General features: G+C 45.2%; 2 protein-coding genes across 5 annotated transcripts in view; both read right to left on the bottom strand.

Moving 5' to 3' along the window:
* Window positions 1-2,840: 2,840 nt before the first annotated feature.
* Window positions 2,841-14,010, bottom strand: PRKAG1 (protein kinase AMP-activated non-catalytic subunit gamma 1). 4 transcript variants are annotated; one of them, XM_006916817.3, is made up of 12 exons: window positions 13,901-14,010; window positions 10,172-10,220; window positions 5,681-5,790; window positions 5,438-5,519; window positions 5,282-5,340; window positions 5,096-5,141; window positions 4,939-4,993; window positions 4,560-4,686; window positions 4,288-4,453; window positions 4,105-4,142; window positions 3,705-3,851; window positions 2,841-3,573 (listed from the first exon to the last, which is right to left on the bottom strand). In XM_006916817.3, the coding sequence occupies exons 1-12, from the start codon at window positions 13,907-13,909 to the stop codon at window positions 3,469-3,471; spliced, it is 993 nt and encodes a 330-aa protein (XP_006916879.1). In that variant the 5' UTR covers window positions 13,910-14,010; the 3' UTR covers window positions 2,841-3,468. The 4 variants fall into 4 exon arrangements, with proteins under 4 accessions (XP_006916879.1, XP_006916880.1, XP_015448714.2 ...); XM_006916818.3 differs by having other exon boundaries at window positions 5,681-5,819; window positions 13,901-13,987; XM_015593228.2 differs by lacking the exon at window positions 13,901-14,010 and adding an exon at window positions 10,706-10,796.
* Window positions 7,938-17,233, bottom strand: part of KMT2D (lysine methyltransferase 2D) — a 45,766-nt gene continuing 36,470 nt past the window's right edge. Inside the window, exons 57-60 of the mRNA XM_025050249.1 lie at window positions 17,146-17,233; window positions 13,901-17,029; window positions 10,172-10,220; window positions 7,938-8,843 (exon numbers count right to left, since the gene is read on the bottom strand). The exon at window positions 17,146-17,233 is cut by the window's right edge and continues 20 nt beyond it. Coding sequence (XP_024906017.1) covers window positions 16,937-17,029; window positions 17,146-17,233 — 181 coding nt within the window. The 3' untranslated portion in view covers window positions 7,938-8,843; window positions 10,172-10,220; window positions 13,901-16,936. The remainder of the gene's footprint in view (window positions 8,844-10,171; window positions 10,221-13,900; window positions 17,030-17,145) is intronic.

The following is a 17,233-nucleotide window of genomic DNA, read 5'->3' as shown; positions in this document are numbered from 1 at the left end:
GTGTGTGTGTGTATGTGTGTGTGTGTGTGTATGTGCGCTCGAGCGCGCGCACGCCCGCGCGCGATGTCACGGCGCGGACGGCACCGGTCTGCTACCTCCCCCACGTGCACCGCCACCCCCTGGGGCCCGGGATCTGGTGCCCCTTCCCACTGCTCTTGTCCCCCAAGCCTGATGGGACTTGCACGAGTGGGCAGGGGACTTCTTATTCTTGCCAAGCTAACAGTGCCCCTTCCCCCGCCCCATTTCTTCAACGTTCCTCCGTTTTAACCCTTCACTTCCCTGCTTGTCAGGGTGCCTGACCACCAGGGTTCTGCCCTTGACTTCTTGCCTCGGACTTCAGTTTCTCTTCGACAGGGAGATGATGGAAATGAACTCAGTGTCTCTGCCTGCCAATCTTGCTGGTTTCCATGGGTTTGGGGTGCAGGAGGGGCTGGCCCACTGCTGGGGGGGGGCTATTTTTAGCAGCAATGGCATTCGGGTGCAGAGAGGAGATGAGTAACCAGCTTCCATGTGGTGGAGGGAGGAGGTGGTGGCTTTCATGCAGCTTTTGTACGAGCTGGGGGTGGGGGAGGGTAGGAGCTCCCTTCCCCAAGCTCAGAAAGGGTGACCCTCATACCCTTAACTGCAGCCCAGGTACAGCAGGACACAGGAGTCTGTCTTGGCCATAGAAGCTGCCTCTCATTCTAGATGTTTGTCCTTGGGCACCTATGGAGCACTCTCCTGACACCATGTTACTTCCCCCAATCCAAAAGCTAGGATTTTGGGGTCATACTGTTCTGTTCCCACACAGCTTTGCTGAGCCTTATGGAGGACAGACTAGGGTGCTTATGCATTTGCACCCTTTCAGAGGGGATGGAGGAAGAACGGTGTGCTCCCTTGGCAAAACCAAGCCCTAGCAACTGAAATGATAAAAGTGGTCCCTGTTTTCCAGCATAGAGCTCCCCATCACCACTACCACAATGCCTAGCTCACTCAGCCCGCACCTGAAGTTGTGCTTAAGATGCTCACCTTTTAGGCTTATTTTGTCCTAGGGGTTGTTGCTTACATCCACATGATCCCTCCCCCCAAGCTTATACCAGGTGTCCCCTGATTCACCATGGTAATGTTAGTGGCAGCACAGCCTACGCCAACCCTTCCATGCAGAGACTTAGCAACCATGCCTGGCAACCATGGCAGCAGCTCCAGTGGAAGGGAGGGGTGTGGGGAGGTGGGGGAAGAGTGTGTATGGCACTGGTTCCTGAAGAAGAAGGGATAATTTGCCTCTCCGGAGAGTAATAGGTAAGAAAAGCAGGCTATGAGGCTCCCATATATTGTTCCTTGTCTTTCTGCTCCATCCTCAGACTCTGAGACTGGTTGGGTTTTAGCAGGGAGAAGCAAGAGATTCCCATTTGTTTACCACTAAAGTACCTGCAGGCCTTTGGGTACAGATGCTTCCTGCTAAGAGGATAGGGCCAGGATTGTTGTGGGGCAGAGACTTAACTGAGAATGAGAGCAAGAAAACCCAGGCCTCCTGCTCCCTAACATAGGCCTTTAGAGAGACCTCACACATCCCCTCCCCCATCCATTGACCCCTCCACCTTTACACCTACCAGCTGCACTGACGGCTCTTTTCTTGAAGATGCCTCCTTCTGCCCAGGTCCCACCAGAGTCCTACGGCTTTTTAAAACCCTTGCCTCCTTCCTAGATAAACCCCACTTCATGATGGAATGTGACACCAGGAGACATCTGTCTTTTCCTCTATGCATCCACCCCCACACACATAAACATACCCTAATTCTAATAACTTGGAATATCTCCCTCCTTCAAGTCTGGGAATGTGCTGTGAGAGCTGTGAAGAGATGAATGCACAAGTAGGGGCTTCTTCAAAGCCACGATGCAGCACTGAAAGCTGTTTCAATGCTTTTCCTGCATTCCATCAGGAAGTGTGGCGTGGAGGGACCAGTATGGTATGGCTGGGTTTGTCAGAGTTCTTAGGCACAGTGTGAGTAAGGGCAAAGAGTTACTCTGAAATTGCTTCTGGTCTTAGTATCCAAGACAGAAATGTTATCTTACCTGCAAGGCAGCAGTGAAATGGTACCTAGAATTGGGCTCATACCCAACAGTCTAGGTGTCCTTATGCTAGGTGCTGACTACTGTTTTGGCCCAGACCGTTTCAGCACAGGGAAAGGGTCTGATAGGGTGACCATAAGTCCTGCTGCTACCCCCTCCCCTTCCCTCCAGCTCATTCTCACCTTGGAAGAATCACCAGGGATTTATAGGTTCAAAGACAGTGCCAGTTTAGCAAAATCCAAACACACAGTCCAACCTTCTCTAAGAAAGGCTGATGGTAGCATGTCTCCTTGCTTAAAGGAAACATTCAGTCTGTCTACTCTCTGGAGACCTAATACTGTTATAGGATTTTCCTGGGGTCCCAGCTATAATCCAGGCAGAGGTGAAAATGGAGTAATAAGAACGACCACAGGGATTAGGGTGGGGAACATCTATGAATGGAAACTTAGAAAGGTAGTTAAGTCTAGTGTAGTTGTAAAGAACATGCGCTCCGGAGCTAGACTGTTTGGGTTTAAATCCTTGCTCTACTTTTTACTAGCTGTGTGGCCTTTGGCTTGTTATTGAGCCTCTCTGTGCTGTTTCTTTTAAATCTATAAAACTGGAATAATATCTACTATTGTTCTGAGGATTAAATGAATTAATATGTGTAAAGCAGAGAAAGGTGCCTGACAGTTTTATATAAGCATGTGTGCTATTATTATTATTATTATTATTATTAAGCTGAAGAAGCCACATGAAGTAGGAAGGTTGAAGCAAGAATATCTATCAACTATAAAAAGCAAACACTGCAATACCATGAAGAGATTCCTGTCATTTTAATTAGGTTTTACATGAAAAGCAATAACCTCAGCTAACCACTCTGCCTTCCTCCTCCACCTAACCCCACCTCCCTTCATATGCACACAGCACAGGAACCCAAAGGCTGTCCTCCCTACTCCTCTTATGAGAAGAAATGTCACTAAATGGACTTAGCCTCCTCCATACAGCATGAAACAGGATGAATAAAAAGATTTTTACGAAGAGTTTTGTTGTGCTATTATCTTAGGCTGGAGTCAGGGACGGACATACAGGCAAAAGCTGGGTAAGGTCTGTGATCTCTTAGAGATCAGAATTTGCCTGAGGGGCATGGAGTTCATATTTCACCCAGAACAGGGGCTGAGTCTAAGAGGACCCGCTAGGATGGGCTGGGCTGGGCTGGAAGTTTTCCTCAAGCGTATGTGTGAGGATAGGACAGTTAAAAATCCATTCTCCTCTCCCTCCCCACCTTTCCCAGCTCCAAGGTAGAAGGGTTGGGGGGCGGGGGGGTCCCAAACAGGGAACAGAGTTACAATTCTCTCAAGGTTCCATCTGTGGTTTCCACAGCTTTGGGAGGACAGTGAGTGGGCATATCCCTTGCTGCCATCTGACCCCTTCCCCAGCTCAGGGTTTCTCTCCACCCGTGAGCACCAGGGCCTGCAGGATGTCCGACAGTGATACAATTCCCTTGACCACATCATTCTCATCCACCACTACAAGTCGGTGAACCTGCAGAGAGCAACAAGGGATATTTAGTGCCAGCCTCAGTTAGGGGGAGCCCTTTAGGCCCTACCCTCCTTGCCAAACCCCTCTCTCAAGGCTGCTTCCCCAGTTCCTTTTGCATCACTGTTCCTCCCTACCTCTGCTTCCACCAGCCTGTTAATGATGGTCTCCAGAGTCTCGTGCAGGTAGCACTTGAGGACACCTTCAAAGTAATGTGATCGATGTTGCAAGGCTTTGGTCACAGACACATCTAGGTTGTTGTACGTCTTTTCTGCTGCTAGATTCTGGGGAGAAAAGGGAAGGTGCTTGCAGGGAAGCAAGGAAGCCAGCCCTCACACCTGGAGCCCACCCAACCTCACCAGAGGGATTTAGGGCAGTTGTTAGCCATGCCCATGAGCCACACTCAGCTCATTCAATTCCTTTTCAAATAGGATTTCAAAGCCTAGAAGCTTCTTAAATCCCTTAGGCCCCAGAGGAGACTCTTCTCCCTCTCCATATTGAACATGCCATTTTCCCAGTCCCTCCACAATCACTCACGATAACATCAAATTTGGAGTAGATGTCCACCACACGCCCTAGGGGGACAGAGGCAGCTCAGCAAGGAGAATCTGGCATCCAAGGCTCCCCTTGCCCAGAGAATCACCCTTCAGGCTGAGCTGAGAAGCCAGAGCCATCCTGGCTTCCCTGGAGCCTTCCCTCTCCTTTTGCCCAATCTCTCACCTTTCTCATCAACCACAGGCAGGGCTGAGACTCGGTGTTGTACAAAGATGCCCAGAGCCACGTACACAGGGGTGGTAGTGCGGACCATAGCGATGTTGGCATAGGTGCCAATCTGTAGCTCTTCCAGAGACTTAGACATGAACTCTGGCTTGGGGAACTCAGTGATCTGAGGAAAGAGAAATCGGCTTGATTTTCAAGGCCCCCCATACTACCCTTGGATACCCTTCCAACCCAGTATATAAGAAGTAAAAACTGGACTGAGGAGCACTTACAAACAATTTGAGGAACTTGAGGATGCGCTTGTGCGTGAGGATGTACAAGGTGTTGCCGGATTCTGGGTCAATAACTGGCAGCCTGTGGATCTTGTTTCGAATTAATGAAGAGACAGCATCAAACAAGCTGTGGAAAGTTTGGGGATAATGATAAGTACCGCAGTGCTGGTCCTGAGGATGGTTAAATACCTCCTTAGAGTGTGTTTATATACAGGGGAAACTGATAGTTGGGGGAGGGAAGGGTGTGTGTGTGTGTGTGTGTGTCTGTCTGTCTGTCTTTTTTCTCTCTTCTGCCTCTGGATCTTTGGATGTCTAGGGCCTTAGCTATGTTGATGGCAAGGCTCTTCCCCTTCTGGATATATGGGTAACTGGAACTCACCTGGCATTAGGAGAAATGCAGACAAGTGGTTTAAAGGAGTCCTGTAGGTACACCTCTGAAGGGAAAAGAAAGGTTCACAAAATACCACCATGGAAAACCATTTCCCAGGAAATTCTTCATCCCTTTATCCTTTTACAACTTCCGATTCTCTACATACCTCTCCAAGTTTCTATCTTGTGTTCTTCCAGCTCATAGATCTGTACCTGGAGGCAGAAGCAACAGAACTTGAGACCTGATCTCCCTTCTTCATAAACCTCTTGTGATTTGCTTGGAAGAAATGAAAATGAGGGACTTTAGGCAGGGGAAATGGTTTTGATCATTGGGCTAAGTTAAGGTTCCTTACCAAGGCTGATTTATAGTAGCGGTGCAGGATATTGATGAAATCGGTGATGGTCAGCATACCTAGAGGTCAAGACAAGAACCCTCAGCAGTGCTCAAAGCTTTTCTCCATGCCCAGCACAAGATGCAATAATACTGTGTTCCAGAAATTTTTGCTTACCCACAAAGCTTTGCTTCTTACTATCCCACAAAGGGGCAGCTCGTACACCATTAGTCACCAGAGCAAAGAATGCTTTCTTTACCTATAGCCAAAAGAATTTTATTGACAAAAGGGAAATTCACAGGCAGGCAGGACTTTAAAAGAACCTGGGATGGGTATGTTGGGGGAAAACATGACACTAACCCCATAGAAAGAGATGGGGTGATCTTGGGATGAGAGGAAAGGAAAAAGGATTTCACCCACCTGCAGGGACGTATCAAATACAACCAATTTGGAGCTTGTGGGAATCAGGTCATAGCAACGATGAGACTTCATGAAGGAAGTATACACGCTATTGTTGGATTCTGGGGTCTCTGCATAGGGTGGGACAGTTAGTAGCTTCCTTCCATGCAACAACCCACAATCAAAAGAGGCAGAAAATAAAAGTGTTGTAGTTGCGCAAATATTTAGAGCATGATTTTTAAAATAAGGTTCCCTATATTATTATCTGTATTGTTCCTACTGTACCATTAGGAACCAACCCCTTAGAAACCATTTCATCCAACTTCCATCTCCAGGTAGGACTATACCTATTGGCTCCTTAGGCAAAAGATAGCCAATTGAAACAGAAAGTCTATATCTCATTAACCTGTTCTAGTCTAAAAGTTTTTTCTCATCTTTAATTCAAGTTTTCCCTTTCATATATTTAGCACATTTTCACTTGTTCTCTTTGCTCAATTAAGCTTAAATTTTTTTTAAGACCCGCCGATGAGAAAGTCATGGTCCAAGTTGGGCCATTTCAGATCAACAAGAAGTTGAAGCCCAATGCGCAATCAACCTGGCCCCAAACACCCTGAGAGTCCATCTTGGGCTGACCGTAAGAAATCATCCCACTTATTCCAGACAAATAGGAGACTCTGCCTGTGTTTATCTTTCCAGTCTTCTGATTTTATTTGCTTGCTCTAAAGTGGAGCAACAACCCCCAAAATAACAGTCCAAATGTGCAACCTACTATGCTATGTGTACTTAGAAATACTGTATCATTTAATCCTTACAACAAATCTATAAGGCAAATAGTATCCTCATTTTTCAGATGACAAAAACAGGTAGAAAGCCGTTAAATAAACTGCTCAAGTTCACACCGTTAGTAAGTGACAAGAAAGATTCAGACACAGGTCTACCTGATTCCAAAGTTCATGCACTTAAATCTTACGCCAATCGTCTTTAATTTTAATTTTTTTATCCAAAGTTATACAAGTACACAGTTTAAAGCGTCAAACAGTTTTACAAATTTTGTCAAGAAAAACTGCAGTCGCTGGCACCCACTTCCCTCTACTACCCCTACACAGAGATGGGAACTCTTTTGGCTGATTTTTTTGGTACTTATTCTATGTCTATAAATAACAGGCTTAGATTGCTCTTTCTTGACTTTTTCACTTTTGAGTATTATCTATTATCATCCAAGGAAGATGAGAATTTTTAGTTCTCTTTTCTACTGGGATCCCCATCACAAATATGCACTACCCAATCCTCCATCCTCCCAGAAGTTAAAATATAATGTTGGTTACATCAATATTTAAATAATTTTGACTGGATATTCATTATTCAGAGCTAAGCTAAACAGTAAACTCTGATTTTTTTTCTTTCACAACTTTGTTTTCCTTGGAGTTAATAATTGTCTTATCTCTTTGTTTGCTTAACTTTCTATGAATAGTATTTATAACTAATTCAACCCCCAAACTCTTCACCAATTGTTTAAATCTCCTTTGAAGAAATTCAGAAGCATTAGATAGTCTATCAATTTAAACTACCCAAAGAAGTCTCTCGGAGCCTTCTGACCTGCTCAAGTCTGGGCTGGTTTGCCTGGTGTATACTGTCGTCACCCTGAAATGTTCCTTCATCACCACCCAGGTGGCCACTTTCACATCTCTTCTGTATTAGCTCTCTCGTGTCCTATATCACATGTTTTCATCTTTTTGAATACTCTCTCATTTTAGTGGAGCACATCTTCCAGTAGCTTCCTGAGAAAGGGTGCATGGAAGGCAACCTTTTTGAGATCTTGCAGCCTGCCGGTATCTTTATTTTACCCTCATCTTTGATTTAGAATTTGGCTGGATATAGAACTCCAGGTTGGAATTTATTTTCTACAGGATGTTGAAAGCATTGCTCCATTGTCTTCTAGCTCTGGTGTGTTGACAGTCTGAGGCAATTCTGATTCTTTGTATGTGACTTGTTTTTTTCTCTCTGGAAAGTCAGGATTTTCTTTGTTGCCAGTGTTTTGAAATCTCATGATGATTGCGCTTTGGGTGGGTCAACTTCTTATACTGCACTGAATATTCAATGAATTCCTTCAATATGAAAACTAATGTCCTTGTTTAAGGAAATGTTCCTGAGCTATTTCCTTGATCTTTTCCTTTGTTGTGTTGTCAGTTTTCTTTTTCTGTAACTCCTATTATTTAGATATTGGACTTCCTAAACTGACTCTTTAAGGTTTTGTTTTTGGTTTTCTTTTGGTGAGGTGTTTTTTTTTTTTTTTTTTTTAATTTTATTTCTGAGAAATTTCTTCAACTTGATTTCCAAACCTCTTAGTTTAAATTTTTTGCCATTATACTTTAAATGTCAAAGAGCACCTTTTTGTTTTCTCAAACTTAAAAAAAAATTATCCTGTACTTGTTTCATGGTGTTAATATATTTTTTATTTGAATGTACATTAATGTTAATTTTAAAAGTTTTCTTCTCTATGCATTGACTTTTTCCCTCTGTTGTTTTTGCTTTTTCATTTTCATGGTGGGGGCAGTTTGGATCATTTTTTAAAAAAATGGTAGAGGCTTTAGATGTCTTATAATTCTTGGTTTAAAGGAGGGTTCAAAAAAAAAATAAAGGAGGGTTCAAACCATATTTTAAGAGTGGTGTCTTTAAAGCTGACTGGAAGCTTTAAGTATGTAAGTGAGCCTTGCTGACTGAGCCATTTAGATAGGGAATACTCAATAGTTACATTTTTAGGGCTTTTCCCTCAAGGAAATTCTAGAGAAGATCATTCATTCAACATCATGCTTGGAGGATGAAGTCTTTTCTGTCAGCATTCTGAAAAGGACTGGGGTATTGGCATTCAATATAATTCACTTCATGCTCCTGTGTTTGGTAGAGCACCTCAGCCCTCAACTGGGTCTGAGTCCCTCTCCAGATCTCCAGTCTTTGCCAGAGTTGGAAAGAGAAGTTGCCCAGCTGCACTCAATGGAGGAGGCAGTCTTGGGATCTGACTGCTTCTCAGACCTTCAATGCTTCTTGGCTTTCCCCACTGCAAGTTTATAATTCTGTTTTCTGAGGTCTGCTACGTCATTTACCCCTCTTCCGTCTGCCTTCCAGCTTCCAAAAGTTCATTGCTATTGCCTCCTCTCTTGTTCTTCCTATTCTGGTGGGTTTGTACCTTTAAAATAAAATTCCTTTATGGTTGTTTTAGTGGCTTTTTGTGAAGGAAGAAAAGTAGATGCATATATTCAATCTACCATCTTTAACTGGAAGCTCACCATTGTTCTTCAAATTTGAAAACCCACAGACTCCCAAGAACATGTCTTTGACACCAGTTTAAGACACATTACATTAACAGTTAAATCCTATCCTTTTAGGCTATGGGTCTACAAACACATTTGATTTGGCTTTCCTAGTGTTTTTAAAATAAATCAGTTGCCAAATTTTAAAAATCTAGAGATTTACATACAAATCTAAATTTTTAGTTTCTTTTTAAAATCAGAAAATCTGACAAAACTTGGTTTTAAATTCCAGAATAGTAACAGTTGACCAGACCTGGATAGTTGCTGCCTCCTTTTAGATGCAATGAGATCTACAGGTTGTCAAGTCATATGCAGCCCATATCACTGCTTGGTTCATGTAGACAATTTGAGTTTCTGACCCCTTGCTTTGGTGTTAATGCAAATGTACTCATAAACATAAAACAGACACTGAAACCATGTGGTAGTACTCAATTATGAAGAGCTATCCAGATAATTCAAACTATGACTATAGTAACTTATTTGGATACCAACAAAATGAAAACAGAACATTAAAAAATTCTCATGGAGAGCTCAAAGACTCTTAATAATATGTCCTAGGATCTCAGCCCATATTTCAAGGCTCTGAGAAAGTGTGTACTCACTCCTAATGCCATAAATGTGTTTTTGGAAGACCTAAGAGTGTTCCTGGGCAAAATCCTACACCAGAGATGCCTATAAGTTCTGCCTCTTTCTCGATGACTTAGTTGGACCATTCCATTCTAACCAGGTATTTGGGCAGGTGCTGGAATTGTCTGGATTTTAGGGTTTAGTACTTCTATTTCTAGATTAGTTCTAAGAGCTTTCAAGGCCTTTCTATAATTTCTTGTGTACACTTAGTGGCTTTAGTGAGCTTGCTGGATGATAAAATCCTAGTGGCATTATTTCTGGGCTACTCACAAAATACCAGGAACTTCTAAAACCTGGTTAGCCAGCCCAGAGTTGCCTATAGAGTATTCCCTGTACATCGAAAGTTCCTCCCAAGTGGTTTGAATATTGAAGAAAATGATCATCCCCATCCCCCAATATTTATTCCTGAGTGATCTTGACAAATTATTGTTCCTGGTTTGTAAGGTTTGCCACATTATCTGGCCCAGCTTTGATTTTCCCAAGAGGGATCCTAGGAGAGGTTCCAAAGCATTGCTGAAGACAAATTAGGGTCAGGCTATTGCTTTCATACCCAGTTTCTTTTCTTCAGTACACTTACCTTGAGGATGCTCATTTTCCACAGCTGGGAAGCTATCTGAAGAAGTTACCTGGAGAGACAAGAGAAACAGAGATTTAGCCTTTCCTAGGCTCCTTCCACTTTAGCCTAGCATTAGAAGGGCTGGTGAACTAATGACTTCCTTTAAAGCACTATAAAACCCTTTTGAAATATTAATTCATTTAATATTCATAACAACTCTGAGGTAAATACTATTATTAGCCTTATTTTCACAGATTAGGAAACTGAAGTTCAAGAAATATTAGGCAACCTGCCTAAGGTCACATGACTGGTAATGGGTGGAATAGGGATTTGAACACAGATCTATGTGGTTCCAAAGTTCATGTCCTTACATATTACACTGCCTAATGAAACATTAGGTCTTAAAAGCTGAAACTAGAAAATCTGGGCTTAGGAATGGTCCTACAAGATTCTCACAGATCCTCTTTATAAAAACACAGGAGCCAAAGACAACTCTGCTTTCGCCCAAACACTAAGAATACTTGTGGGCACTGGAATCATAGGCATACTCCTTACCATTGAGAGAAGATCCCAGCAGCTGACTGTCAGAGAGAGAGTTAAAGCTTGAATGGCTGAGGAATGGATGAGCAGCATAAATGTTCTGAAACTGGGGACATGAGTCCTCTTAGTACCCTTTTGAGTCGAAGGCTGCCACAGCCCAGAGGATACTGGTTTTCCAAGTTTCCTTGCCCATGACAGTCTGAGATTAGAGTGTGCTTTGAATATAGAGAAACCTTCAGAAACATCTCTGTGCTCCCTCAAGTGGGAACGTTTGGAAATTTCATTGTCATCTATGAACCCAGGAGGGGTCATGATAATTTTCATCCACTGGAATCAACAGTTTGAGTCCATTGGCTTTGGGTTATATCCCTAAACTAACTTAAAATCATACTTCACCTCCATAGCTGATGTAGTAATATAAAATTAAAGGCTTTGGCTTGAACCTGGGAGGCTGGCTGGTAAACAATTTGGCAAGACAGCCCTAAACTTCCCTCCCCTAATGGGACAGGGTAGGAGCAGACTATCAACTTGGCCTGGCATTTTGGCAAGGCTATCGGAACAACAGCCTCATCATTTGTAAGTGGGAGAGAGGGCTGTTCATTGGTAAAGATACACACATGACATATGATAGTCTCATAAAAATCTATATACAAAGACACAGAAACAGCTATTTGTAGAAATTATTGTATCTACCATATAATACTGACATACCACACTATACTGTGCTATAGTTATTTTTATCTATCCAGATTATAAATTCCTGGAAGCCTGGAATTATCTTATTCTTCTTTGTAGCCCCATACCATCTAGCATGGGGTTTTACATATTGTTTTGTTAACTCTCATATTGATAATGATAATAATGTCCACTGATATGAACAAAGAGACATACGACTAAGTTACAGAGAGAAAATAGATATATCCAGCTAAATAGAGCTAGATACAGAAGAGAGTCAGACACAGCTGAATGACTTTATCTTTCTGCCTGTTTCTCCACACAGGAGTGGGGTAATTATGTTCATTCCTCCTCTACTTTTAGTAACATAGGGAACGTGAGAAAGTACCACTGTACTATGTAAGTACAAATATTAGTACAGAGACAGGTTAGAACTGACACATAGATTCACAATTTCTTCCAAACTCCTGATCCATATTTCCAATTGTTTGCTGGACAACCACAGATGTCAGAGACTCCTCAAATACTTTAATAAAAAAACAAAACAGCGCCTGTCCCTCCAATTCTGTTTTATTCTTACTGTGGTTCCCATCTTTGTTTTCAGCACTGCTCGCTCCCAAGTGCCTAGAACTGTAGACTTGATTCCCCCAAGAATGAGCTATGCCAACATGTCTGCTTGGAAATACAGAGTAGGGAATGACCTAAACGTGTCCTTAACATTTATCAGCTAAACTGATATGCCTCAAGTCTATGTCTCTCCTTTCCACTTTCACAGATTTAACTTAGGCTTTTACCTTACTTCTGCAACATTCTCTAAACTGGTCTCCTGCCCTAAATCTACCTCTTCTTTAATTCGTCTTTCATGCTGTCACCTTTCAAAAGGACTTTCTTCTCCAGCAACCAGGAGCTCACTACTTTCTGAAGTAGATCCATTTACAGAAAACTGTTAAAAACAGTCTTAAAGCACACACACTGCCTTGCTCATAAATCTTCCACGAGTTCCCTTATTACAAAACAAAGATCAAACTTAGTGAGGTATGCAATACCTCCAACCTGACCTCACCCTACTTTTGCAGTCTTTTTTTTCCCCCACTGTGACCAAAACCTAAAACTCCAACAACATTAAGCCACTCTCTCATACCCAATTAATCTCTACATACCTCAATTTCTATGCTCTTGCTCACACTGTTCTCTTAACCTGCAATGCCCTCTTAGGTTCACAGTAATTTTTTTCCCTTCCCTGTGCTTCCAGTCCTCTGCATCTTGATGACAGCATTTATTATAGCCTACCTCAAGTAATAGCTGTCACTGTTTGCCCTCACCCTTACTCCAGTTAGACTGAGCATTTTCAAAGCAGAGGTTTTCCTTTTGCTTCTTTTTAAAACAATTTCTATCCCAAGAACCTAAAGTACATAAAGTGTGTGGGTTAAATTAGGAAATCTATATAAAAATACGTTGTAAACCATAATACACTTACAAGTAAGAACTGTTGTGTTATTTTGAATTTATGGAATCAGACCATTTATTCTTGTTCTAAATTCTCTTAATCTGTAACAACTGACTCCTTGGCCTGGGTGATCAATTGCAAATCAGTATACCACTTTGGTCTGTCTTCTTTATAACCTGAGGGACATGTTACATCTCTCTGCAGGCAGAGAAAGGATGCAGTAAAATAATTACTCTGGGCAGGTAACTGACCCAAAGAAAGGTGAACCTGCAGCCTGTACACAACTACAGTATCAGATGATAAAAACCAAGATAGGAAAGTTACTCTGCTTGAAAAGGATACATGGTTATAAACTCTTGGAGAAGGAAGTGAATAGAAAGGGTTCAGTGCTAGAAAAGGCTCCTGTGAGGGTGGGTCCATGTAGCAGGAAATCTGCAGCATCTCTGGGAGGATGACATGGACCTGCCTCAACTGCTCAATGCCTGCTGGCCAACAATAGGTTATTCCAACATGCCTGCTTAGAATCGCAGAGCACAGAATAATCTAAACTTGTCCAGAGACACAAAGGCCTCTAAACGATCCCCTATTTCAGGGAAAACCCACTTTTCAGTCTTATTAAGGGAATGTGACCTCATGGGACACCTCGAGGCAGTATAAAAGTCTTTCAGAGGTCCCTCTTTCCAGGGATTGCAGAGATCACACTTAGACAACCAAGACCGGGTGCTACCTGCAAGCAGGGGTCTCTTGGAATCCCCCTGCCACTCCCAGGAAAGCTGAATAACAACCCTGCTCTCTCAGGCAAACCTCTGAGGGGGCTGAGGTGCTAAAAGGAAAGAAGTCCCGAGATCCAAGGAGGGAGCTAGCTATTGCCCGCTGGACTGAGAGTACTGCAGACGGAAGGCAGGCACGGCGCGGCCCATCTCAGGCGATGCACCCGGTGAAAAAGCACAGTGGCACGGTAACGAGCAGGTTAGACACCGGCTTCTCGTTTACTGGGTACCAGCGCCGGCCCCTGCCCAGGCCTCCCCGAACCCTATGCGGGGCCTTGGGCTCCACAGCGCCCCCCGCCGCCCTCCATTGCTCCTCACCGTCTCCATTGCAAGACGTGCCCGCTGGCTACGTTCGCTTTAGGAAGCTTGCGGGATAAGGGGGGAGGCCCCGCCCACGTCCGGCACCGCTACGCCACTTCCGCTTACGTTAGAACAGACGCCAGCTAAAGGCGGAAAACGGGGAGCTCACCCTTCCGGTGCGGCCGCGCCTGGTAACCGCCCTCCCTTGAGTCCTATCGGACCTCACAGATCCGGCTGACGGCGAGGGTGATGGGACGGAGCCGCTTGTATTTAAAATGTTCTTTTTTTATTTGTCGTTTAAAAACAAACTTGGAAGAAGCAAAATCCAAAACTTGCCCTTTGCCTCTTGCAACATAAATTATGTACAGTTCAGAATGATCGCCAATACAAAACATGCCAAGGACAGGGGCGCTGGGGGTGGAGGGAGACAGGGCGCTTTAAAAAAGGGAATCATTTCATCCGCTGTTACGAAGGACCAACCTTGCTGTACAGGATACACACAACACAAAATAAAGTCTTCACGGGATTCACACTTGTCAGCGATTTATTTTTTAAAAAGGGGGAGGGTCCTGGAGGTGAAGGGAGAAGACTGTAAAGGGGAAAAACTGAAAGTTGAATATGTGCAAGTGTAAACCAACCCAAAATACAAACACGGGGGGGAAGGGGGAGGAGGGAATTCTGATGCAATTATACAGGCGGGGTACTTAAAAAAACCAACAACCAAAATTCCAACCTTGTAGCTTGGGTCTGAGTTAGTTTATATAAAAATTAAAAACTGTATAAGGTTTCTTTACTAAATTCTACAGGACTACCGGATACCTAGCATATGCTTACAAAGTCTGCCCCCTCCCCTTTTCCCAGTCCCAGGGCCCAAGCCCCAATCAGAGCCTGACTCACAGGAGCCAATCTCCCCCTCCCTGTAGCCTAGACCTTTTGCTCTTGGAAAAGGAACATCCACTGGCTTTGGAGGTAGCAGCCCAGTCTCCCCACTGTCTGATTTAATCACAGCGGTGTCTGTGAGGGTGGGGGGATGTTATTCTCTTAAACGTTTGCAGCGTGAAACAGTTGAGGAAGCAGCTTAAAATAAAAAATCTCCCTACCCCCATCAATCCACAACCCCCCAAATTCAAAAACAAAAACAAACCTAAAATCACAACAGCGACCGTGCTCCCCCTCCAGCAGGCCTGCCCATCCACCGCCACCAAGCCCACCCCACACTCCAGACATTTTATTCTTGAAAATATTAATTACAAAATGCCCTTTGCCCACAGCCCCTAGGAGAGAACTGCATATAAGCTTCATCTTCAACCCCACGGCTCCCTATCAGAGAGGGGTTTGGGGCCTCACCCACCCCCTGATCTACCCCTACCCCCAGGAAGAGGTTCAACTGCAGCACAAGCTTGGGCAGAAAGGGGAGGGAAAGGGAAGCAGGGAACCAACCCATCACCCTCTGGCTCCCCCCTGGGGCCAGCTCACTTTTGTGCGTTACAACGGGTAATCCAACTATACAACAGGGGGTGGGAATTGCCCAGCCTCTTTACCCCCACCTTACAGCAGTCACAGCCAGGGGGTGGGGAGGAGGGGGTGAGGAAAAGGGCGGTAGGTTGGGTAATGGAGGGGGCCCCCCCACAAGGGGAGCTCCAGGTGTCCGCCCCACGCCCCCCTACCATTTATAAACTGGTTTTGTAAAAAGAAAATAGATATATTTATATAGAATATATAAAGCACAAAAATTAGTAGTTTTACATTTGCTCTCCCCGGGGGTGGGGGGAGAGGGGAGGGTTCTCACCTCCAGCCGGCTCCCCCATGCCCCACAAGACTATGTACAATCCCATGTATAAATAGATAAATACCCCCCACCCTCCCCTCGCTGACACTAAGCTCCCCACCCCCACATCACCACCCCTTCCCACCAGACCAGCAGCAGTTTGGTGACTGAGGGAAAGTGGGAGCTCCGGGCCACACCCTGCCTCACTGGGTATGGGCATGCCACTCAGGGATAGCCCACACCCTACCACCCACCCACCCCATCTAGGGGCTGGAGGGCAAATGGGCTCATGATGGGGTCGGGAAAGCAGGAGGGAGATATCCTGGTCCTAGGTTTAGCACACACCTCCTGCCCCCATGTCCAGATGGAGAAGGAAGTCCTAGAGCAACTAGGGAACAGTCATCCCCAATCTTCATCATTAGCCTCAACCGCCATCCCATGCCCAGAATTAAAAACGAAGATGGATTTTTTGTTGTTTTCTTCTTCCTCCTCCTACCCCCCTTCCACCCACTCAGAAGAGGGCAGTGAGGTGGGGGAGAGAGTTGGGGCAGTAGGGGGCTTGGAGAGGGTCTCACATTTCAGAACAGCAAAAAATCCAACACTTAAATGAGGTAGGTGTGGGTGCGGGGTCTCCTTGCCCGGCTTGCCCGGCTTGCCCTCCTGGGCAGCTGGACGCCTCTTTCCCGTTCATGTTGCATTTGTCAGAGTGGAAAACAAGGAAACACAACCCATAGAGAGACAAACACAGAGGAGAAGAGGGAGACAGAGACAGATTGAGAGGGAAGGGGATGGGGGTGAGGGTGGGGGCAGAACCTGGCAGGCAGGGCCAGGTGTGGGACCCGGCCTTTGGGATTGTCAAGCTTAGTCAAGTCTCTTTGCAGCCTTGAGTTGGGCCAGAGAGGTCGGTGGGAGCAGCAGGGCTGTGATGCCCAGCCACGTATCCTCCTCCCCACTCCCTGCTGCCTCCCAGATGCTTCTGGGTAGTTCCCGGCCCATATTCCCCTCAAACCTGAGATGCCCAATGGCTGCTTCTGTCTGGCCCCTCCTGGAGCTGGGGGCAGAAATGCCAGCCTGGGGGCCGGTGGCGGGGAAGAGGGTTGTCCCTGGTGCCCAGGGTGGGCTTGGCCTAGGGCCCTCTGCCCCAGCCTCCCGCTCCAGGGGCTCCGGTCAGCCGGCAGCCCCACCCCTGGGTCCTGGCTCTGGCTGCTACCTCTCTTCCCCCTCATCCCTTTCAGGGAAGAGGTTGGGGGTAGGGGGACTCCCCTGCCTGGTAGCCTCAAAGCTTTTTAGTTCATCCATTTCCGACAATTCCAGGCTCCACAGTGGCAGGGGATCTTGTGCTGATCGTCCTCAAAGTCAAACTGATAGTCATAGGTCAGCTGTTAAGAGAAGACAGCAGAATCAGTGCCAGCCCCGCAGAGAAGATCTGATCTGAGGGCACTGGTCTTGGAACTCGGCTCTGGGGAATGGCAGAGAGAGAGCTGCTTCCTCTCACCTCCTCTCCTTTGGGGATTCGCCGGCTGGAGATGATGATGATTTTATCCTCTTTATCAAATGTCACAACTTCCGCCACACAGTTAGGG

This window comes from Pteropus alecto, unplaced genomic scaffold, assembly GCF_000325575.1.
Source record: "Pteropus alecto unplaced genomic scaffold, ASM32557v1 scaffold196, whole genome shotgun sequence".
In the NCBI taxonomy this organism is placed as follows: domain Eukaryota; kingdom Metazoa; phylum Chordata; class Mammalia; order Chiroptera; family Pteropodidae; genus Pteropus; species Pteropus alecto.
Note: the sequence above shows the minus strand (reverse complement) of the source record. Positions and strands in the feature narration are given on the sequence as shown.